The sequence below is a fragment of the Dipodomys spectabilis genome, unplaced genomic scaffold (assembly GCF_019054845.1).
Source record: "Dipodomys spectabilis isolate Male_0828 unplaced genomic scaffold, ASM1905484v1 ptg000051l, whole genome shotgun sequence".
NCBI classification, from domain to species: domain Eukaryota; kingdom Metazoa; phylum Chordata; class Mammalia; order Rodentia; family Heteromyidae; genus Dipodomys; species Dipodomys spectabilis.
In genome coordinates, this window is record NW_024870728.1 from 15,470,043 (window position 1) to 15,494,971 (window position 24,929).

The 24,929-nt window shown below is 36.4% G+C and overlaps 1 protein-coding gene across 2 annotated transcripts in view; it reads left to right on the forward strand.

The window, feature by feature from the left end:
* The window catches only part of Bard1 (BRCA1 associated RING domain 1), a 72,035-nt gene that overhangs the window by 21,212 nt on the left and 25,894 nt on the right, over positions 1–24,929 (forward strand). For both annotated transcript variants that reach the window (XM_042679363.1, XM_042679364.1), the window contains 4 exons: positions 875–1,821; positions 9,264–9,344; positions 10,514–10,686; positions 23,490–23,598. In XM_042679363.1, coding sequence (XP_042535297.1) covers positions 875–1,821; positions 9,264–9,344; positions 10,514–10,686; positions 23,490–23,598 — 1,310 coding nt within the window. The remainder of the gene's footprint in view (positions 1–874; positions 1,822–9,263; positions 9,345–10,513; positions 10,687–23,489; positions 23,599–24,929) is intronic.

Consider the following 24,929-nt stretch of genomic DNA (forward strand, 5'->3'; position numbering starts at 1 on the left):
TGTTACATTTCACTTTTTTCCATTCAAAATTATTTTTGTGTGTGTGTGTGTGCATGTGCACGCGAGTGTGCATGCATGGGCACACACAAGTGTACGTGCTGATACTGGAGCTTGAACTCCAGGCCTGCACACTATTCCTGAGCTTATTTTTCCTAAAGGCTAGTCCTACTTGAGTCCCAGCTCTACTAGTTTTCTGGTGGTTAATTGGAGATGAGTGTCTCATGGACTTTCCTGCCCAGGCTGGCTTTGAACTGCAATCCTCAGATCTCAAACTCTTGAGTAGTGGAGATTATAGGCATGAGCTACCAGTGCCTTGCTAATTTTCCCCCTCCCCCTTCATGCTCCCCCAGTCCCCTCCCCCATCTATAGAGCAAATTTACATGGTTTCCCTTTTTTTGTTGGCTAGTGAATTATGTTGAATGATTTGCAAGTTATCTTTAAAAAATAAGGCATTAGTTATAGTTACTAGATTATACTTATTAAATCCCACATCTGTCCTTTTTCTTTCTTTGTTTTATGAATATATTCTTATTCTTAGTTTTAAATATATATATATATATATATATATATATATTTGTTTTATATGTGTTTTACTATTTGCCATACTATATTCTTACTTTTCTATCTACCTTCAGTAGAATGTAAATTGCTTTGTCTTCAGTGTTTGTAACATTGTTTGGCACACATAGAAGTCAGGAAACATTTGTTGAGTGAGGTACTATCTACCTCCTCTCAAGTCATCTATAGTTTAGGAGTAGAGAAAAGGGCACCCAGATCAATTGCCACACACTTAGGATGGCTATAAACAAAATTCTTTGGTTGCTTAAGGAGGAGGAGATGAATCCTTCTAACAGATTTCTCTTTTTTCTTTCAGATGTGAAAGAAGCTACATCTAGGACAAGGATATTTAATGATGCGGAAAACAAGAAAGACTCAATAAAAATGTGGTTTAGTCCTCGAAGTAAGAGGGTTAGATATGTTGTGAATAAAGTTTCAGTGCAAACCAAGCCTAAAAAGACAACAGATGATAAAGCTCTGCCAACTTCAATGTATGAATTCATATCTACAACTCCTCCCACAGTTGTTTCTAAGAGAGCTAGAAAGGCATCTACAACACCTGCAAAAAAACAAACAAATAGAACTTTAGCTGAAATCAACCAAGAATGGAACATAGAGTCAGAACAAGAAGGCAGTGACTTCATGTCTAAAGATGAATCTAAGGAAAGGATAGTGTCCTTCTGTAGCCAGCCATCTGTTTTATCTACTCCAGAGGAAAGTGATGGAATAGACTTAATTGAAAGTTGTTCCGTATCAGAATCTGAATGTGGAAATGTGACTGAAGTCTCTTTGCCATTGGCTGAACATACAGTGTCTCCAGACACTGAAAGTAAGAATGAAGTGACTTCTGAAAAGGTCTATAAGAACGATCATACTTCTAATACATCTTTGACATTAGGTTGTAATGGGAAACATAGATCTAGTAACAGACTTTCTCAGCCTGTTCCTAAAAGGAGTAGAAGCCGGGTTCCCAGCACTCGTAGAGGTTCTGTTAAACCTACAGTGTACTCGGCAAACTTACGATTGCTTGATTGTTCATCTTCAAGCAAACTTCCAGTGGATGACACACTCAGGAGGAGAAACAGTAACATGTCAGATGACTCCATTAGCCTCTCACCACCAACACTGCCTTCTTCACTGAATAGTTCAACATATAGACGAATGATGTCCAGCCCCTCGACAATGAAGCTCTCGCCCAGTAGCCTTGTGGTTGGGAAAAGAAATCATAGAGGAGAGACTTTGCTTCATATTGCTTCTATAAAGGTAGGATATTTACTCTGGAATGAACTCTGGGAATGAGGCTATGGTACTTTCTGTTACTGTAACAAATACCTTAGATAATCAATTTACAAGAAGAAAAGGTTTATTTTGGCTCATAGTTTGGGAGTTTCAGCCCATGACTGATAGGGCTCTTGTTGTGAACTTGTGTCTTGGCAGGGCTACTAGGTTGAGCAAAGCTGTTCACCTCAGGATTACAAAGCACAAATGATAGGAAGAGGAAGAGGCTGAGTTCCACTGTCTCCTTTAAGGGCATAAGCCTTCATGACTTGAATACCTTCTCTTAGGTCCTACCTCTTAAAGTTTCCCTTGGTTTTCAGTACCATCATACTGGGGACCAATTGTCCACCCCATTGGAGAGCATGGAAGATCCAAACAGTAGAGACCAAACATAAATCAGTTTCTAGGGAGTTTTGAAAATTGTCAAAAGACTACTAGGGTATTTAATTTATTACAAATGGCAGTTTTTTCTTTGGATTAGAAAAGCAAAATTAATTAATTTACCTTAGTTAAGCAGTGGCCCTGGGTTCTGGGAAACATTATTGATAGGAGAAAACTTTTTGCTTGACTTGGCCTTGAACCACCCTCCTCCAGTTCTCAGTCTCCTTAGTTGCTGGGATTATGGTGTGAACCATTGTTTTTTGCCAAGTGCTTTTGCTGCTGTCTCATTTTTCAACTTTTCATAATTACTTACCTTTTTTTTTTTTTTTGAGATAGAGAGTCTCATGGAATTTCCTTCCCTGGGCTAGCTTTGAACTGCAATCCTCAGATCTCGGCCTCCTGAGTAGCTAGGATTATAGGCATGAGCCACCAGCACCTGGAACAATGTGACACAAATAGAAGTGTCTATCTGTTCTTGACAGCCCTAGAGGTCATTGCTAGTATCTGGGAGATTGAAGATATGAGCTGAATATTTGGCTACCAGAAATAGCCCCTGTAACAGGTCACCCCTAAGGAGCTGCTCTGTCCCATAGTCAGACATTTCTTTTACTGCCCTATTAATTGAAATTAATTTCTCTTCATTATTGACCTCAGCACCTGTGATTCATTATTGTTATTTTTTTTGAACCTGGTTCATTTTCTGAGCATGAGATACTCTTACACTAGTTCAGACTTATAATTGCCCATGTTTTTCATCTTGAACTTAATTGCCAATTACTATTATTATCAAATACTACTATTATCATCACTTGGCAAATTATAATACGGTCCATTTAGAAAAAATTCATTGATTTCTATTGTTTTTCAATCAGTGTTCTTTAATTTTTTTTTTATTATGATGCTAGGTATGGTTATCCATCCTTACAATCCTAACATGAGGTCAGAGGATCATGAGATGAAGGTCAGCCAAGGCTACAGAGCAAGACCCTGCCTTACCCTCACAAAAAATGATTACATGCTGAATATACCATGCCACCTAACTTTGATCTCTCATTGCTGGAGAGCAACCTCAGCACCTTAGTGTACTAAGCAAATGTTCTACAAGGTAGCTCCATTCACAGCTTCCAAGTTTGATCTTAATAAACACATGTGTAGGGGTGGAGGGAAAGTGGATTTGTTAGTGTAGTTATACTTTTAGAAATAGTTTTTGTTTTATTCTTATTCTAATTTTCTCACTTGTAGCCAAGAGTAAATAATCTGGGTGCACTAGAAAACCAAATAGTTCATTTCAGTGTCTCGTGTGTATTGTGCCCACTTACTTTGGAAAAGGATTTGAAGGGGCTTTAGTGTTAAAGCTACTATAAAATGGAAGAAGGAGCAGGGATGGAGGAAGGAGTTACTTCTGCATAATGGATTTGGATCTGGTAACCTTTAAGGCAGCCAAAGCAAATAAGTTGAAGTACCAGATTTTGTGCTGTCAGAAGATAAGACCCTCCCCCTCCCACCCCCTGTGGTGGTTGTTGTAGCTTTTTTTCTCTAAAAAGCACATTGGCAGACCTGCAGTTTCCATAGTTGCATTTGTTCCTCTCTGGCTTTGGGAACACTCACTTGTCTGTGCAGTGAGAGCAAATAGCACAGCAGTAGTTTTGCTTTTCTTTTGGGCTGGTTAGCTACCAGTGTGGCAAATTAGGTTTTTCCAGGCCTCTCTGAACTTGGGAACACTATCACCTACACTGTTCACATCTTGCCCTGAACCTCTAGTTATCATCATTGATCATCTGTAACTTCTGTAGTTACCACACTAGTGCTAGCAGATGATTTTTGCTGCTTCAATAACAGATCATCTCAAGGTTTTTCATATACTTTTATAGGTCATATGTTTGGTGAGCCTATCAGCCAGGTTACTTTCTGCAGGATCAATTGGAAGATCTGTTTCCCTGCTCAATTGGATGGTTGGTAGGAATACCCTAGTTCTTGTGGCAGGATGGAGAGAGATCCCATTGTACTGGCTCCAGTCAGCATCTTGGCTACCACAACAGCTAAGAGCAATGCCCAGGTTTTAGAGATTCACATTCCTTAGATGGTGCCTGTCTTCCTCCATCTTTCAAATCCAGCAACAGCAAGCTGAGTGTTTCTGATAAACCAGCGAAAGGACTTTTGTGATTGGATTTCAGGAAGCTGGGAATGCAAAGTTATCTCCCCATCTCAAGGTCCCAGTCTCAGAACACATGGCAGAGTTTTTTTGTACTATAAGCCACCATGTTCCAAGGTACTGGAGATTGCGCTATAGTTATTTTGAGGGCTGAAGTGATGTCCCTTTATCCTTCTTTCATCCCCCTGTTTGTATGACAACCAGAGCAATTAGACCAAATAAAAACTTGATATTTTCCCCCCTTACATGTACCCTGTTCTGATTTGAATCTTTTTTAAAATCCATGTTCCTATCTAATTATGTATCTAACCTGTGGTTAGAATGCTAGTGAGAATATTGTGTTAGGATTTTATGAGAAAGCATTATTCCTCAGTAGAAACGTAATATAATCACGCATAACTTTTCTTCTCATTAATAAAGAAACAAAGCACTAAGGACATACAGAAATTTTTCTAATTTTTGTTAAGCCACCATTGCTTGAGCATTTGTAAATACAATAACAAATACCAGAGACTCACCTTCCTACTACTAACTTTTCAGTGAAAGGCATAAATTCTCCATACATTCTCTCCTATTTTGTAGGTGGGATGGGAGAGAAAGAGGGAAGGAATGACATTATCCAAAAAGAAATGTACTTTTTACCTGCTCCTCCACTGTTCTCCACTACGATACACTGAAATCTCTCAAATCATGAGCAAAATAAATCTTTTCTCCCTTATGTTGTTTCTATCAGATTTTAGGTCACATTAGCAAAACACACAAAGAAACAAACAAACAAAAAAACCCCAAGCAACAACAACAACAAAACAGAAGAAAGCAAAGCAAAACAAAAATAAAACAAACCTAAAAAAGCAATGATTACTTGTAATTTATGTCCCAGCTGTGAAGGTGTGGGATACAGTGTCTTAAAGTTGACATACCATGATGTATTTATGATGCAGACATAATAGACAATATTTTGGGTCTGCTGTAAATATAACAAATGTGGTAATGATGTGTTGGGTGCAGAGAAAACCCAATGAGGGGAGTCTTATTCAGGATTTGGCTTTGTAAGCATACTTTAAGGCAGCATTATATTTTGTGTACTCATGCTATTGTTACACTCAGGTTGTTTTCATGAGAAAGTAACTGACAAAAGAAAAACCTGGCTTCCAACCTTGATCCTTAGATCTTAGCCTTAGAGTAGCTAGGATTACAGGTGTGAACCACCAGTGCCTGGCAAGAACTTTTTAAAAAATTTTATTCTTAGCTGGGCACAAGTGGCTCACATCTTTAATCATAGCTACTCAGGAGGCTGAGATCTGAGGATCACAGTTCAAAGCCAGCCTGGGCAGGAAAGTCCATGAGACTCTTATCTCCAGTAAACCACTGGAAAACTGGAAGTGGAGCTGTGGCTCAAGTGGTAGAGCACTAGCCTCGAACTGAAGAGCTCAGGGACAGTGTCCAAGCCCAGAGTTCAAGCCCCACAACTGACCAAAAAAAAATTTTTTTTTAAATTTTTATTGTAAAGGTGATATACAGAGGGGTTAGAGTTGCATAAGTCAGGTAGTCAGACAGTGTCACTCCTTCCCTCTTTCTCTCCCAGTTTTTCCCTCCCATCCCACCTACAAAATATGAGAGAAGTTATAGAGAGAATCTTGCCTTTCAAAAGTTAGTAGTCGAAAAATCCAGTGGGACACATTCTCTTATTTTCAGCCTTTAAAGTATTACTTGAGAATACCAAATCCATATGAAATTTTTTTTCTTTTTCTTGTTTTTATTTTGGCTATGGTTTCAAGAAACCTCAATTATATTTTAAAGCTGTGAGTTCTTCTCACTCAAAAAACATCCTGTTAGGGAAGAAAGTAGTTGAAAGCATTGAGAAGCAGAAGTTAATTTATCTCCTGGAAACTTTGGATTGGTTCTGCCTTCTCCAGCTACTGTGGAACCTATCCAATTATCATAATTTTATTTACGTGCATGACATTACATTTACATAAGGTAGAAAGATGAAAATACAACGGACTTTTAAGTAATAGAGTGGGGAAACAGATTGGTTATAAAAACTGGTTTAAAAATCAGTTACAGATTTAAGATAGTGGAATGTTACTAGAAGACGCCCTTGATAACGTGTAGAGGTGATTAGAAAGAAAATAACAGTAGTCTACCAACTTAAAATAGATCCTGCTTATTTTCCAACCCATCACTGGGATCCTCTTGGACTTTGATTCTACATTTATGTTTATAGTCAGCCCACCATATTTGTGGGTTTATTAAACAACATTTTAACAGAGCATGGTTTAAAAAAATTAAAAAAGAAATTGCTGGGTTCTGGTAGCTCACATCTGTAATCCTATCTTCTTGGGAGCTTGAGATCTGAGGATTTTAGTTTGAATTCAGTCAACCAAGGCAGAAAAATTTCTGAAATTCTTATCTCCAGTTAACCAGCAAAAGGCTGGAAGTAGAGGTAGTATAGCTTATGTGACAGCCAAGAACAAAACACCAAGCAAGAGTACAAGTCCCTGAGTTCAAGCTCCAGTACCAAAAAAAGCAAAAAAAGGGTATTGAGTATTAGAGTAAAAAAATGAGAGGTTTCATTTTTCTTTAAAAAAGCCTTTCACAAAACCAAATTGAATACAGTGTTATATATGCAATTTTTGTCATGTCTGAGTTCCATTTATTCAGTCATTTTCAGAGTAAGCTTTGATAGTTATTTTCACTTGTCTTCATCTTCATGGGCCTAGGTCTTGTCCCTCTCCCCTGTTAATCCTAAATGAACTGATTTAGTTACATTTGTTATGACTGATAATTTCATCTCAAGGAAATTTACTGTGTTCTGCATAATTGCCATTCTTTTTCTTAAAGTCCTGACATAGTCTTAAAAGGGGACAATATATACTTTTATTACTAGAGATTTTTTAAGGCTTGTAAGAATTGACCAGTTCACACTAGATGAGGATACTCTTAGGAGAGTAACAGAAAGGCACAATGCCTATGTGCGTCAGATCATATGAAACAATATTTATTGAAATGAACTCCAGGAAATGGAAAAAAGAGTTTTTTTTTCTTTTTTGCTCTTTGTTTTCTTTTTTTGCCTATAGGTCTTTGGGAGTGTTAAGGGGAAGCACAGAAATAGAGGGGTAGAGGGTAAACATATATCGCAATGGTACTTATTGGACAATATGTTGAAAATGAACTATACAACTTGTGAGTGGGAATGGGAGGGAAAAACTAGGAGAGAGGAAGGGAAAGGGTGACATTGTTCAAAAGGAAATGCACTCTTTGCTTTACTTATGTAAATAACCCCTCTGTTTTTAGCATTTTCAAATAATAAGAGTTGACCAATACCTAATAATCAAATATAAAAGACAGATATCAAATCTTTCCAAATTAGATTAGAATGAGATGAAAGGTAGCATTAAGTAGTTTGAAGACTATTTCTCACACACAAATGAGAGCAGAGACTATTACCAGAGTCAGCTTTCCTAGACATCTTTTACCAGAGTTCACTTCCTTTGGAAGTTGGCAACAGAAGCATAAGTTTCATGTGATAACATTCGCTCACCTATATTATAATTTAGCTAAATAAAAATATGCATAACACAGAAAGCCAAAATTGGAAGGGGACTTTAATTTTATTCTCATTATTTTGTTTCTTCAAAAAGAAGTTTTTAAAATAAAGTAACAACATTGCTTATTTTCCTCCCTTCTTCACTGCTCCAGTAAGCTGCTATCATGAAATTATTGAATATATCTCCAGAATGTTGGAATAGGAAAACATAAAAGTTAAAAACCAGGGCTGGGAAGGTGGCTCAGTGGTAGAGTGCTTGCCTTGCATGCATGAGGCCCTGGGTTCGATTCCTCAGCACCACATAAGCAAAAAGAAAAATGCCGGAAGTGGCGCTGTGGCTCAAGTGGTAGAGCGCTAGCCTTGAGCTGAAGAGCTGAGGGACAGCGCCCAGACCCAGAGTTCAGGCCCCATGACCAGACCCAAAAAAAAAAAAGAAAAAGAAAAGTTAAAAACCATTCAGCTATTTGGAAAGACTTGTTAACAGTACCACAGATTTGATGGGCATTACATTTCCTATAGTTGTTATTTGATAATGAGTGGTGACTTTAGTCTTGAACCAGGGAATAAGAATTAAATGCTGATTTCATGAGTTGTTTTGAATTTTTTTTAATCAAAGGCAGAGATTTATTTTCATCACCTGAAGCATGACACCAATGTTAGACAGGGTGGAATTTCATTTTTTTTTATTATAAAGATATTGTAAGAGGGGTTACAGTTACATGAGTAAGGTAATGAGTACATTTCCTATCAAGCATTGTTACCCCCTCCTTTGTTTTCCCTTACTATCCTGAATTGGTTTTTCTTGATCCTTTTTCAACCATTTTAAACTTAGTAACTGATTCTGCCACAGAAGTACTTTGAGGAAATTATGTAAGTGTAAACTCAATGAATGAAGATAGAGTACTTGTTAATAAAGCGTGGGGTTATTTTGGCAGTTGTGACATTGGTTTCATTGACTAGCCTTCTAGGCTTTAAATAATTTTGTTTTTAACAATACTTAGAAACTATTTTCATGTATGCCCAAAAGGGTCTTTTTACAAATGGAGTGAAGACTTAAACTTTGTTATAATCAGAAGATTTTTAGACTAACATTCTGTATTTATTATCTTGAAATGAACTTTGAGTATGGATTGCTAATATTTATGAATTATTTTATATTCAAGTATAGATGATATGACTGTGTATCTTCAGCTTCTTCATACATAGTTAATACATTTGAATTCACAAGCAATACATGATAGAGAAAATATTTAAGTTTACTTTATCTTCTAGAAGACAGACTGTCAGTATTTTCCTTTCATTCTTGATGTTTTTTAATGTCTTTTTCTTTTTGTTGTTCTTCAGGGAGATGTACCTTCTGTTGAATACCTTTTACAAAATGGAAATGACCCAAATGTGAAAGACCATGCTGGATGGACTCCACTGGTAGTTCTTACTTGTTTATGTTTTTCAATGGTGGGGGTTGTTGGTCTCTTATTTTGCTGTGCTTATTGTTATTGTCTGCATATCATCCCTACCATCTCCATATTCAGTCTGGAGAGTCCCCCCCACCCCCCAGCTTTTCAGTTACCAGGAAAATAATTGACTACTGTTTTGCTACTTTTAGATTTAGAAGTCCAGTTGTGCAACATTGCTATATTTGGCTTCTGCATGCAGGAACTGCTGTGGCTGACACTAGGCTCCATTGTGCAGCATTGAGTCTGATTTGGATTTCACAAAGAGAAGTCAGAAGAGGAGTAGGGAATGTGACCATCTTGTTTATCTGTCTAGTTAAAAAATTGAGGCAATAGAAAGTTTTGATTACATTCAACATTTTTGAGTCTTTATTACTCTTTGTACAATGTGAAGAATACTCTGGAAGTAGAACAGCAAAAATACTTGGAAATGGACTAATTTTATTGAGGCAATGAGAATAAGGCTTGATCACAGACAGGCACAGGAATATAAGCAGAGGAAATGGTTGCTTTATCCTGTAAATCAGAAGTTCAGCACAAAATGAAGGGACTCCTTAGGCCAAATGACAAAACGTTTAAAGGTATACAAAAAGACTTCTCTGCCAAATTCTTAAGCTATTTGCATGGTTTCGTCTGAGTTAAGTCATTTTTAGTGTTTGAACTTGAGGCTGAGAGAAATGATTAACATTTTTTCCCCTTTTAAAAAATATTTAAATATTAAAAACATTTCTAGTGCTAGAGATCAAACCTAGGGCCCTAATCCATGCTAGGCAAATGTTCTTCACTTAGCTACATTACCAGCCTGTGAATTTTGTGTAACTGGTTGTTAAATATTATCTTACCTTCTTAATATTTTAAAATTATTGTAGAAGAATTTAGGAAATATAACTAAGTATTTGATGTAAGGGTTTTATTTGTCCATGATTTATACAGATCTTGATCACTGTGTATCTTACTATAGATTATTATTAGCCTGTATTTTCTGAACAGTCATGGTCTTTATGAGTATTTATGTAAGAATACATTTATGACTAGGTTTCTATTTATTTAAGGGTAAATGGCAGTGTTATTGTAGTATCATTTACTCTTTACCACCATCTCTACCTTTTTTTTTAATGTAAATAAAATGCTAAAAATTAGCATGAAGCCTGCAATCATGGACATCTGAAGGTTGTGGAATTGCTGCTGCAGCATAAGGCCTTGGTGAACAGCACTGGCTACCACAACGACTCTCCACTTCATGATGCAGCCCGGAATGGGCATCTTGATATAGTCAAGCTCTTACTGTCCCACGGAGCCTCTAGGAATGTTGTGTAAGTATTGTCTACACAGTTGTTTGCAAATTGACCTGTATTCCCAAGTTAGGTATGTGTCTCACTATCTGAGGGTTCTTTTGCCTTCCCTTCTACAGTTGCATTTAGATGTTGCAGTGAGATGTAACCATTAGGGTCTGTATTTAAACTAAACCCTGTACTATTTCCTCGGTGAGACTTAAGTATTTGGAGATTTGCTGTGTTCAATCCATTTTGGAAACTTTATTTCATGGACAAATTCACTTAGTGCTTATGTTCTATATGCTGATTCATGTTTGTTAATAAAAGTCATAAATCTAATTATATTTTGTGCTACCTCATGCTTAGAATTATTTCAGAACTTTATAGCAAGAGTTAAAGTATTTGGATATTGGGCTAGTGCAGTTGAGTTATTTCCCAGATTTTTCACATTATTCAAATGAGGCTCTGAGTAAATTGTTTTGCAGTGTCAGGGCACAGAGGCCCATTAGTGAATGCTGGCGGCTGCATTTTAAAATTGCTATTGTCAAGAGTATCACAAGCAAATGCTGTATGTAGATTTTATATCTTTAATCTGTAACTTGGCTCATGTCTCCCTATATGTTATTTTTACTCTCTTTAGTTAATTAGGTAGTTGAAATGAAAATGCAAGAATTACTTCTCTGTGCCCCCATGGCTTCTATAGGTTTCAAAAGAGCACAGAAAATCAAAGTTACAGAGCATATAAGAATTACAAAATAGAACTTCTAGGTTGTGATTTTGTAGGTTAACTATTTAACATAAATGAAAAGCAAATTAGCAACGTAATAATATACCATACCTTATGCTGTTAGTTTTAGTCAGTGTGTCCAATTTCCCGTGTTTCCTATGCAAGTTGTCAGGTAGTTGAGGAAACTTGGGATACCTACTGACTGTTTTTTCAAAAAATTGTATGTGTGTGTCTGTGTGTGTGTGTGTGTGTGTGTGTGTCTGTCTGTGTATACGTGTACATGGACCTAACATATTTATATCTATGAAAAGACCCAGCAGATATGGCCCTCTTTTGGGTATAGCAAACCATTTTATAAAGCAAATGGTTGCTTGGGTCAGGTGAAATGAAATAGTTTCCATTCTTGGGTCCTTAAATCAGCCATGACCACTTTAATGAATGGAGCACCAGTCAGGGTGTTAGGGAATCCAGCTTTTATTTGTGACTCCATTATTGACTTTATAGCCTCAAGCAGGTTAATTTCGGTGCCTTGATGTCCTCACCTATAAAACATGGGTGCTGCCTGCTGTTTTTCTATTTCCTCAGAGCAGAGTAAGGATTAATGAGCCAAAACCCTGGAGCCTGTCTTGTGGTTTGTACACCATGATTCTTCACTGCACTGTGAGGACTTATTAATATACAAGGAGGGGGCATGAAACAGTGATTTCTACCTTCCCACGACTCATAGAGACCAGACACCTGTTTTTTCATAGGCTTACCTGGCCAAATGGCACTCTTTAGCCCAGCACTGTCTTGTAGACCTTTCTGCCAGGTGTAATGTTTATGTCAATGCCAGATGCCAGCCATTCAGTAGTATAATCACCTTAAGCTTTTGAATACTTGGATATTGTCTGTCCCTGGGAAACTAAATCTTCATATGTATTCAATGTAAATTAATTTAAATAGACATGTATTAAGTGACTATTGAACCAGTAGTTGTTCAATAGGACTGTTGGGAAAGAGAATTTTGAAAAGAGGTTGGGGTTGGTGTTGGATAAGGACAGGAGGCAAATGAGTTTTGATCCGTAAGTATACTGGAATAGTTGCTGTTTCTAAACATTATTATTATTATTATTATTTGCAGACTGTTGGTTATAATGTCTTATGTTACTGCAATTTGCTTTATTTTGTAGTGACTATTCACCTGATTGATCTTACCAGCTTCCTGCTGGTCACTTCCTTTTCAGATTGCTTTTCTTTAATTCATTCCTCATACTGTGGCCTCAGTACCTTCAATAAGTACAAGTTTGACTAAATCATGTATTTCCTCAATTGTCTTCAGTGGCTTCCTTATAATGTGTTTAAAATGAATTTCAAATCCAAAAACATAGCTTATGAGGCCCTGGATGGTCTAGTGCTACTGACCTCTAAACTCATCATCTTCCCACAGTTTGTCCTGACCCCTTTCTTAGAGCATTTTAAAAATTAATTAACTTAATTAATTTATTTGCATTTGCTTAAAATGTGCCTTCTAATGTTTATACATTCTTATACTTTACTTGGAACACTTATTTATGGTAGCAGTTTTTTATTTTTTTGAGTTCATCTTGATTTTTTTTTTTTTTTTTGGATTGTCTTTCTTGATTGCTCATGTCTGTATCCATGCCTATAGAAATTAGGTGGTAGTATATTTACTTCTTGTTACCTTCTTACTGTAGTCAAGGGGTATATCAGCCCTTCTGCCACATTTATGTGTACAGAGAGTAAGTTTTTCAATGAATGAAGATACTATTTTTTTTCCTTTTGTCAGATGAGATGAAAATGAAAATTGCCACCTTCTGGTACCACTTTACTGTATGACAAGAATGTCTAAAACCAAATTTCCATGAGTTGTACCTCTTCTATGGTGGTAGAACTGGTTCCTTCTATTTGTCAGAATAAATGTCACATGCTTTTTTTAAATCTGCCCCACAGGTATCCATGGTATACTACTTTTTATGGGATTATGACTACCCATAGTACTTGCTGTAGTCTTGATACTTTTTTTAAAAAATTTTATTTTATTTTTTTGTGAACATACTGTACAGATGGGTTACAATTACATGGGCAGGATAATGCGTACATTTCTTATCAAGCATTGCAGCCTCCTCCTTTGTTTACCCTTCACATCCCTTCCCAGCTTCCCAGCCTCCCCCCCCCCCCCCCCCCCCCGCACTAACGTTGTAAAGCTCATTTTCGACATGACAACTTGTACTTCTCATTGTCGCAACAGATCCACCTGTATCCTTAAACGACTTGTTTTTCCCCATCTCCTCCACAAGTTATACTGACATCAAATATACGAAAAAATTATATTAAGTGAAGTAAGCCAGGCCTAAAGAAACATAGGTCCCATGGTTTCCCTTATTTGCAATATCTAGTATATGTATGAGTCAAGCGGAAAAGGTCAGATAATGTGAGATAATGTGATGTTAGGAAAATGAACCCTTAGATATGTATTTTAATGTTTTTTTCTTTCATGCATTTGTTTCTAACGCATTTATAAGATTACCTCTTTGTTGCTTTGTATGTCCCTCCCCCACAGTATAACCCCTGCTTTCACTATATTTGATGTCAGTCTTGATACTTTTTAAGACCTCTCTTGCCTAGGTGACTGCCAGTGTTCTAAACATTATTGTCCTGAGAGTATACAAAGCTCATTTCTATCCCTTCCTCCATTAGTGTTAAATTAGTGTACATTAATAATATGAGGAAGTTTCATTGTGACAATTTCATATTTACATGCAGGACAAACTCACCCCTTCTTATATTCCCCTCACTGTTCCCTTCTTTTTCAGTGTTTTGTGGGTTTTATGCTGGAAAGTGTAAGTAACACTTTCTATGCTCTTTACTCTTCAGTGTCTTTTCCTTTTTCTCTTTTCTCTGCTTCCTGATCCCTAGCCCCCCCAAACAGTTTCCCTTCAACATTCATGTGTTATTATCATCATGAGCAGCTATTGCCATTATAATTTAGGTTAGATTCCACAAATGAGAGAAAACATGTGATAATTGGCTTTTTGAGCTTGACTAATCTCACTCAACATGATCATCTCCAGTTCCATTCATTTTCTTGCAAATTATATAATTTCATTTTTCTTTTGGCTGAGTAAAAGATCAGGAAGTCTTTTAAGTGCCTACTTTCCTGTTAAGTTTTCACATATTCCTTCTATCACTTTTCCCTTCACCTATTTCTGACTATGTGTTTACTCTAGTTAGGAGTAAATGGACACTTTTGTAAAACAGGATGATGCATGGTTTCCTAGCACAGTCCTCAAGATTATATGAAAATCTAGTGTAGAGGTTAGAGTAAGATTTAATTCAGAACTAGTTGCAGTCTATGGAAAATAACAGGCTCTTGTCTCCTTCTCTCCTTCCCTTCCTCCTTCCCTCTTTCCTACTTTTTCTTATTCCCTTACAAATACATAGGACTTCGTATTTGGTACTTGTTCTACTTATATTTGGTACGTGTTTGGTACTTGTTACACTTTTCCTTGGAATGGATGTTGAATTCTTAAGTGGATCACTGGAACTTCTTGCTCTAGTTAAGGTTTAAAAAAAACCAAATCATCTACAAAAATAATTTATGTTTTGTAGCTTTAAAAGAAAGACATGTTTCTCTTTTGAGTGATTGTACATTTTCCTGCTCATAGCAAAGTGACTTGAAAAATTAAATTTTTGCGTTTGGAATTTTGTAGCTGTTCTTAAAAGTTTTCATCCATGGACTATCTTGACACGATAAGTTTATCATTAGTTAAAAATGCTCTGCGAATATTTTGCACACTGGATGATCTAAGTGTGTAAGTTTGGATTTACCCACCTCCTCCCCACCTGGTACTAGCCTATAGTACATTCACAGCTCAGCTTTATGCAATAAATGAAAGATAGCTTGTCATTCCTATAGAGAAAAGGGGATTGAAGTGTGTTACTGTATTCTGAACTCTGCCCTTGAGGTGAAGTTGAAACATTGGACCTATCAGTTTAACCTTTTGGTAAGTGATTTCTTTTCATCAGTCTTAGTGATTAGAAAGGATTCTGGTTGGGGGGCTGGGAAGGTGGCTCAGTGGTAGAGTGCTTGCCTTGCATGCCTGAGGCCCTGGGTTCGATTCCTCAGCAGCACATAAGCAAAATGAAAAAAGCCGGAAGTGGCCCTGTGGCTCAAGTGGTACAGCACTAGCTTTGAGCTGAAGAGCTGAGGGACAGCGCCCAGGCCCAGAGTTCAGGTCCCACAACCGGACCCAAAAACAAAAAAAAGAAAGAAAGGATTCTGGTTGGGAAAAGGATTTGTATTCATGCAGTTCATACTTCTTTCCTTTTTTATGTTCCTGCCCTCTGGTTTTGAACTCAGGGCCAAGGCACTCTCCCTTAGCTTTTTGCTCAAGGCTGGTATTCTGTTCTTACTCTCAGCCACACTTCCAACTTTTTGGTGGTTAACTGGAGATAAGAGTCTCACGGCCTTTGCTGTCTGGGCTGGCATTGAACCATACTCCTCTGATCTTAGACTCCTGAGTAGTTAGGATTACAGGCATGAACCTTGAGTGCCTGGGTTTGGTCCATACTCTTTATCTTTAGTTTGTACCAGACCGGAAATGGAAATTTACCTTAATTACTTTAATGTTAAAAATGTTACTATATTTTTCCTTACTAAACATCCTAGTTATTGCAAAGTACAATAGTAAGCAAACATGGAGCTGGTAATGTCTGCTAAGCACTTTTGATATATTAAATAATTTGGTCTTTGAAATAATCTTAAAAAGTAGGTAATTAGCTCTATTTCATAGGTTAAGGAGTAAGTGAAGCACAGAGGTTTAAGTTATTTGTCCGAAGTCACACACATGTTTTAGGGACAGACATGTAATTTAATTCTGTAACCCCAGCTTACCAATTGTCCTCTGTTGAGGCCATCTTTCTGCTTATGGCTGTCTGGGAACTCTTTAAGGTTTCTTGCTGCCTTAGGAGGAACTCCCTTTTTAATACCTTCCCTTTGTTCTTTCATAACTGGCCACAGATTTTATCTCTAGAACACAGAAACACCCCTTCCCAGTGCTCACTCTTGTGTACATTTGTTCTTGCTTGCTTTCTTTCTCTTTCCTCTCTTTCTGTTTTCTTCACCTCTCTATTTTCGTTGTCATTGTTGTATGTAATTTACTATACATCTTCACTTAAAGTCCTTTACATATTTTACTGTTTGCTGGGGTATTCTACCCTTTTTCTTCATTCGCTTTTCAGGTCTTGGAAGCATCACCAGATTTTAAAATTCCCACTATATTCTTTGTTTTGTTCATTGAGTTCTGTGAAAATTGAAACTAACTTTTATCTCATTTTTTTTAAATGCCTAAAAGAGTTGATGTTACATTAATTATATAAAAAAGAGAGTTAGTGAATGAATATTTTTCAAAGTGATTATAAAGCAATCTTGACTTTTCCCCTATATGTACATACACATGTATTCATTTTGTGTATAAAATGAGTAAGTCATTGTGCTGATTCTAATATATTTATTTATATATTTATACATTTTATTCATGCACATACTACTTTCTTATAGAATATTAGTGTATGTCAGTAGCAGTGATTTTTTGGTGTTTCATATTAGCTCAAGATACAAGAAGCAGTAACTTAGGAACACTCAATCTTCTATCAGAGTTTTAAAATTTAAAGTCTCGAGTTGTATCTTTATAGGTTTTATACGAAACGTTTTCAAAACTGATTTAAAATCACAAGGAAAAGAATAAGGCAGAAATACAGTAGAGGAAAGAATACTTAAAATCTTCTCTACTGTGTTATAAAAGAATAGAATAAAAATTATTTTTTGGTCAGTGATAAAATGTTTAAATAACGAGAAAAATAAAATTTGTAAGATTCATCGTGTAAGGTATGTTGTTGGTAAAGAATCATACGGAACTCACTGAATTACAAGAGATTTTTCCTTGATAAGGCACTAAAACTGAAGTGTTAGATGTGGTATGTAGAAAAAAATTCTAAAATATTGTCATGACTCATTTATAAATTCAGTTAACATGTTGATATTTTTCTATGTAATAAAAATATCTTTAATTATATTTGTGTTGCATTGTTCCATAAAGTTAATAGGTACATGTGCCTTTTAATTTTCATGCCTACAGTCCATTTCTCCTAATGTCCATTGCGTTAGATCTGCTTCATCAGTTTCTCGGATTGTATTTGACTCCTACACATGAGCACACAGTGATTGGATTCTTCAGCTTGATAGAAGACGTTCTTCTACTGCATCCATATATTTCAGCCATCATGCTGCTGCTTCTCTCCCCAGGCTCTCCATGTTCATCTCCCATATGTTAGCTACTAGTCCTGGGCTTAAGAGTACTTCATCTCACAGTGTCTGTTCTTTAACTCATGTGAAATCTCTCTCATATTTTACCTACTAACTTATTCTTTCATTTTATCAGTTTGATACTCGTTGTTAAGTATGAACTTTTTCTCAGTAGGAGTGTAGGCAAAGACAGTGTTTTTTTTTGTTTTGTTTTATTTTGTTTTTTTGGTGGGTCGTGGGGCTTGAACTCTGGGCTTGGGTGCTATCTCTGTACTCTACAGCTCAAGGCGAGCACTCTACTGCTTGAGCCACAGCACCACTTCCAGTTTTCTAGTGGGTAATTAGAGATAAGAGTCTTATGGACTTTTCTGCCCGGGCTGGCTTTGAACCGTGATCCTTAGATGTCAGCCTCCTGAGTAGCTAGGATTACAGGCATGAGCCACCGGCACCCTGCTAAAGGTAATGTTTTCTAAATCCTGCATATTTCCAGACATTTAATTTCAGTGTATAGTATTAGATTTCACACTAGAAGATAGAGAATATATTTATGTTTAGAAAAACATCATTGTTGTGGAGCATTGGCTCAAGTGGTAGAGTATTAGCCTTGAGCAAAAGAGCTCAGGGACAGTGCCCAGGCTCTGAGTTCAAGGCCCAGGACTGGCACAGAAAAAAAAGAATCATTGCGTATTCTTCCTTCATAACTGATTCTGATTTAAAAAAAATAGCAACTTAAATTGTTGGTGCTTAAGTCCAGAATGTTTGACAATTTAAAGAAATAATCTTCCTTCTACAGTGAAGAATACTTTATCCTCATTTTCCATTAGCAACCACAATTGGCAGTACCTTATATATATGACAACATGTTGCATTTCTTGTATATAGCACCACTTTTTACAAAGGGAATACAGTAATACTCATTTTTCACCCTAAGTATCTAATTCCAGTGTGTTAGTGCCTTCAAATATTATGGAAAGAAACCAAAATTCCCTTTAGCCAATAATAAAAGAGACATCTATAATTTGAGTTGAGGGACCATGTGTTTTAAGACCATATGAAATAAGTTTTGTGTAGTAAATATCCTAAATGTAAAATAGAATCTCGCTTGTCATTTTACAAAGCACTGTTTTAAAAGTCAAGTGCATCAGGCTGTTGCTTTATTTTTGGTTTAAAGTCATAACTGATGGGATAGAATTAAGTGTTGTTTGTTGTTTGTTGTCTATAAACATTTTTTATGTTGTCATAGTGGACTTGTATTTGTGTAAAATAACTATGTTAATGTCATCTATCACTGCACTAAAGGGTACTTGACTGGGCTCTTCTATATTTTTTGAAGTATAAAAATTTATCCTTGTTAAGAAGCCCTATAAGTGTAGTGATATTTTTGATAGCATATTGTGTGACTTTTTTTGTTGTTCACTTTTGCACTTGGTAGTTTAAGAGCTAGAATACTGGTTCTTCAACTCAGATTTCTGTTTTTTGATTGTCATTTATTGCCTGTGTGAGTAGGTACAGTTGGTATCTGAGCATTAAAGAATGAAATTGGGAAGTATCAAGTACAGTGGATGAGATTCCTTTTGAAATACCCTGAGATTGTCTGGGCTAAATGTAAACAGTGAGTTGTGTCTCTTTGTTTTAAATCAGGAAGTAGAAGTAGAATCAATTGCATTTTACCTTGGTTGGAGAAAGATTTTCCAGAGGATGGTAAATGGTGTGGACCTGCGTGTAAAGTAGAATCTGAGAATACAAACTGTCAATGTTTATCCAACACTGTTAGAAGAACAACAATGAACTGGATAGTTATGAATACCAGTCATCATAGAGGCATTTTCTGTGGCCCATTTCTTATCGCAGTCCATTACCTGTCTCCCATTACCTGTCTCCCATTTTGCCGTCAAAATTTCTCTTACAAAGGACATTGATAAAATTGTCTTTAAATTCAAGAGGTTATGCATATAACCTGTTTTATCATAGATCAGTCACACTTCTTCATGCTTAATATTTTACTCTGTTTCCTTCAGGACTCTTTCCTACATATTCAGTATGGTATAAAATTGATATTCACCATGCTGATTTTTCATATACTGTTTAACACATTGCATTTTCACATGAGTTGTTTTTTTTTTTTTAATTCTAAGTGTTAGGAATGAAACCCATGGTTTTGCACATTCATGGCAAGTGTACTACCAACCTGGCTTTCATATGAATTTTAATGATCTTTATGTACATAAGTCATGGTCTTAAAAACCATAAAATATTATGAATTGCTCATTTGGAAACTCACTGCCATAGTCTAATATGTTAAAATAATATTTTGAAAGCACATACAAGGAATAAGAATAACAAGAACCTCTGTAATTTTGAAGTTATTTAAAATTGGACAATAGTGCCTGTTAGTTGAATTGAGGCAGTCTAGATCGATAAAGAGATAGGAAAATTATATTGTCAGGTATTATCAAATATCAAATGGAAGTAAACTAAAAAAGCAGATGACTTCTTAGGCTACTCACAATCTTAACATAATAAACACTAGGAAACTGGTCCTCAAAAGTTGGGGGCTGATGGGCTAGGAATGTGGCTTAGTGGTAGAGTGCTTGCCTTGCATGTATGAAGCCCCGGGTTCGATTCCCCAGTACCACATAAAGCTGGAAGTGGTGCTGTGACTCCAGTGGTAGAGTGCTAGCCTTGAGCAAAAGAAGCTCAGGGACAGCGTCCAGGCCCTGAGTTCAAGCTCCCGGACTGGCACAAAACCCACAAAACAAAAAAGTTGGGGATGAGATCGAGCAGATTTAGATGAAGGGAGGAAGTGGGGAGATGCATTAATAAAATTCAATCTATATTCTACAAAATTAAGAAAGTTGAGGGAAGGGTTGGGGTTAGAAGGGATGGAGGAGAATGATAACAGATGACATTGGTCAAGATTCATTGTATTTATAAACTGCTTTGTTTAATTGAATGTTAACTCCTTTTTATAGCTACTAAAAGATAATAATAATAATAAAGCAGATATGCTCCCTTCCCACCATACATCTCTTTTAATGACAAGTTGCCAAAGTGTCTTCTTTTAACTTATGAGGAGATATTTATTTGAATCTTCCCTTCTCCTTTGAAATAGTGAAAATATGTTAAGTAAATATATATTAGAGACTGGAAGAATGAAAATCATCTGGGGAAAGGAAGTTCTGAAGATTACCTGAGGTTTGAGTGGTCCTCATCCTCTTTTACTTACCCAAAACCATAGTTGCTAGGCTGACATGATCTATGTATTTTGCCCAGTTCAGCAAGTATAAAAGCTAAACTCAGGAACTATCATTTTGATTTGTTTAACTCCCATTTTCTACATGGGGAGCATTTTTCCCTATTTGAATCCTGTAATACTAAAGTAAATCTGTGCTAAAACTTGTTCCTTATGAGACACCCTGAAGAACATCTCATAAATAGAGTTCAGTGAACTGTAATTAAAAAAAAAATTTGTGGATGTGTGTGAAAACCATGAAGGTGAGGGAACCCTTCGTTTACCCTCTAATGACAATGTACAAAAACAATGTCCCCTTAGTCAAGTGATTGGATCCCGTTCCTCTCTTATTTTCTTTGTATAAGAAAGAAAATAATACCCACTGTTCTGTGGGTATGGCTTACTTTGCTTAATACAGTTTTTTTGTAGTCTTTTCATTGCCTTACTAATGGTACAATATCATTTTTTCCGATGGAAGCTTAGAATCCATTGTGCATATATACAACATTTTCCTTTTCTTTGTATTTTTTTTATTGTAAAGATACTGTACAGAGGGGTTACAGTTACATGAGTAAGGTAATGAGTACATTTCCTATCGAGCATTGTTTTCTCCTTTGTTTTTCCCCTACCATCCCTTCCCTCACAACATTTCCTTTATCCATTCATCCTCTGAGGGGCAACTGGGTTGATCCCATATCTTGGCTATGGTAAATAATGCTGCAGTAAACATGGTAGTACTAGTAGTTTTAGTGTGGCCTTGTTTGCGGTCTATTGGATAAATTCTCAGGAATTGGATTGCTGGGTCATAGGGCAGCTCTGTGTTTAGTCTTTTGAGGAACCTCCATACTGATTTCCAGAGTGGTTGAACAAGTTTACATTCCTACCAACAGTATAGTAGTGTTTCCTTTTGGCCACATCCCCACCAGCATCTGTTATTGTTAATTTTCTTGATAATGGCCATGCTAACTAAGGTGAGTTGGGATATCATTGTTTTGATTTGCGTTTCTTTTATGGCCAGAGATGTTGAACATTTCATCATGTGTCTATTGGCCATTCTTACTTTTTCTTTGGAGAAGCTTCTTTAAGTCTTTAGCCCATTTATTAATTGGGTTGTTGCATGTAGTTTCCCTCATTTGTTGTAACTAGAATGTGCCTATAAATCTACAAGTAAGTGCACTGGATGATAAAAGACAAAAAAAATTATACTTCACATGATTCTAGGCATTCACTCATTGAGACTAATAGAGGATATTCTTAGGAGAGAATCACAAAGGCTTAATAGCTATGTGCATATGATCGTATAAAATGATGTTTATCTAAATGAATTCCAAGAAATGGAAACAAGATTTTTTTTTGTTATTTTGCTTTTTGTTTTTGTTTTCTCCTTTGTCACTGTTTTTGGTTTTTCTATCTTTAGGCTTGTATGCAAGTTTATCTTCTATGGGCAGGGTAAAAGAGCACAGAAATGGTGGGACAAAGGATGAAGTGATAATTCACTAGATGTTGAAAATGAACTATACAATTTGGGTGAGGGGTTGGGAAGGAAAACCTGGGAGAAAATGAAGGAAGAGGTAGTGACACTGTCCAAAAAGAAATGTACATATTACCTGGCTTAAGTAACTGCAAACCCTCTGTATATCACCTTTACAGTAACAACAAAACATAAAATAATATGGTCATACTGTCATCTATAAAGTCTCCTCTATTGTAACAGTCTGATGTAAATCAGTCCTTGCTGAGAAATCTGCATCAAATTGTTCTCAGAACAATACTAATTTGTTGATAAAATTTGAGTACATAGAATATTAAAGTTAAATTTTAAAGTGCACCATTCAATACCTTATTAAAGTATTTATTGTGTGTCATAGTTTTTCTTTTAGTGGATCTAAATTCCTAGTCTGTAAATTACTCTAATTTTATATTTGTTTATAGAATATAGTACCTACACTAGTTATAGTAAATGATTTGTATTGAATTTGAAAGCATCTAGCCCATAGTGGTTAATCATTAAGAACTACAATTTAAAACATGAATTTGAATACAGAAGAATACAAAATTATAGAGAAATTGATGTGTAAGTTATAAAATATGCAATTTAAAATGTTCCCTATTATGATCTGATGTTATATTGACATTTTACATCTTTTCTCCATTTACTTTAGAAGCTTTTGCTACTAGGTCCTCATACCTAATTTGAGTTCTGCCTTTTTTTTTTTTCAGTTGGTCATAGGGCTTGAACTCTTGGGCGCTGTCCCTGTGCTCTTCAGCTCAAGGCAAGCGCTCTACTGCTTGAGCCACAGAGCCACTTCCAGTTTTCTAGTGATTTTTTTGGAGATAAGAGTCTCACGGACTTTCCTGCCTGGGCTGGCTTTGAACCGTGATCCTCAGATCGCAGCCTCCTGAGTAGCTAGGATTGCAGGCGTGAGCCACCGGCGCCTGGCTTGACTCATTTATTTTAATTAAAATTCTGTATTATTAAGGATCTTGAAAAAAAAATGTTCCTTCATGCATCCGTTTTGTTAAGAATCAAGTCACACATTTTATTTACTTAAATCCATCTGTATTTACTTTACCAGTAACATATTTGGTCTGCGGCCTGTGGATTGTACGGACAATGAAAATATGAAATCATTATTGCTGCTACCAGAGAAGAATGAATCATCTTCAACTTGTTATCAATCAGTAGTAAGTATGAGTTTCGCTTTGGACATGCTTAAGTCTATAAATAGAGATGTAAGCCTGGAGCTTATTAGGAAAGGCATAATCTAAAGTGGAAAGAAGGTCTAGTCCATAGGAACTTGGAGCTTAATAGAGAATATCATATAAAAACATTACTATATATTTAATAGAAGCTATAACATGTGCAGTAGAACCACGGAGAAGGCTGAAGGCAACTTCAGTAGTGTTCAGGAAGAGCTACATAGAGAAGGTAACCAAAACTAAATTATTAAAGATGACAGTTTTAACCTGTTCTCTGATTATGTTGATGGATAGTATCAGAAAACCTTTTTATTTAAGATAGTAAACTACTTAAAGACACATTATCTAAATAAAGAGAATCCTAATTAGGAAATCTCTGCATTTAACTTATTTAGCCATTAGTGATTTGGCAGCTTTGCCCTTACTATGTCCTGCAGTGATTACAATGTGATTGCCACAGTCCTGGAAGTGCCTGTGACTACTTGAAAAAGAGGTACTAGCCTTTCTTAGGAGTCTGAATGCATTTATTGAGCACAACTCATCAGACAATTGGGATCAATTGGTTTATCCTGAGGTTGGAGTCGGGGGCGATATTTGAAGGTTAAATACTTGAGCAGAATTGGACTTGAAGTAAAAGAATTCATCTTATGTGAACAGCCATCTTTATACACTGGTTATGCACAGGGGGAAAGGCAGTCCAAATCTAAGGAAACCACTGCTCGTAAGGAAAGGAGTCATAAAGCGCTTTAAGAAGTTGAAGGGCTATAGGATTTAATGTAAAAGGGGCACGAAGTGTGCTATTGTGTAGAATTGAGGGTAGACAACCAAGTTAGAAACAGCTTATCAAAGACCTTGGCTTCCTAATAGGGCAATTTCCCTAGTTTGGACTTAATAGGGGCAACTTTGGTATGTTTTAAATAGGACACTGCAGAATAGTTGGGAGTTGGAAATGTCTAAAGCTGACTAGGAGAATGTCCAGTACAGTTGAGGCATGAAGTAGTTGGGGTAGTGGTTTGGGGATAGGGAGGAAGGCCTGGAGGGAGTGGTGAAGATATAGATGGATATGGAAGACTCACTGTATCCTAGCAACTGCTCAGACTGGGGAATGGCATGAGCTGAAGCTAGGAAGGGCAGAGCAGTAGTGATTGATGCCCTTGTTTAAGTTTTGGAGGTAGCCTGAGGTAGTTATCATTTGACAAAATCATAGGTGCTATCACAGGCCACTTACCTTTACACCTTAAGACTCCTTTATCTTCTACTTTAGACTTGAGCCTTATAAATTGTTCCAAATTACAGTTTTGGAAATGAACTAGAAA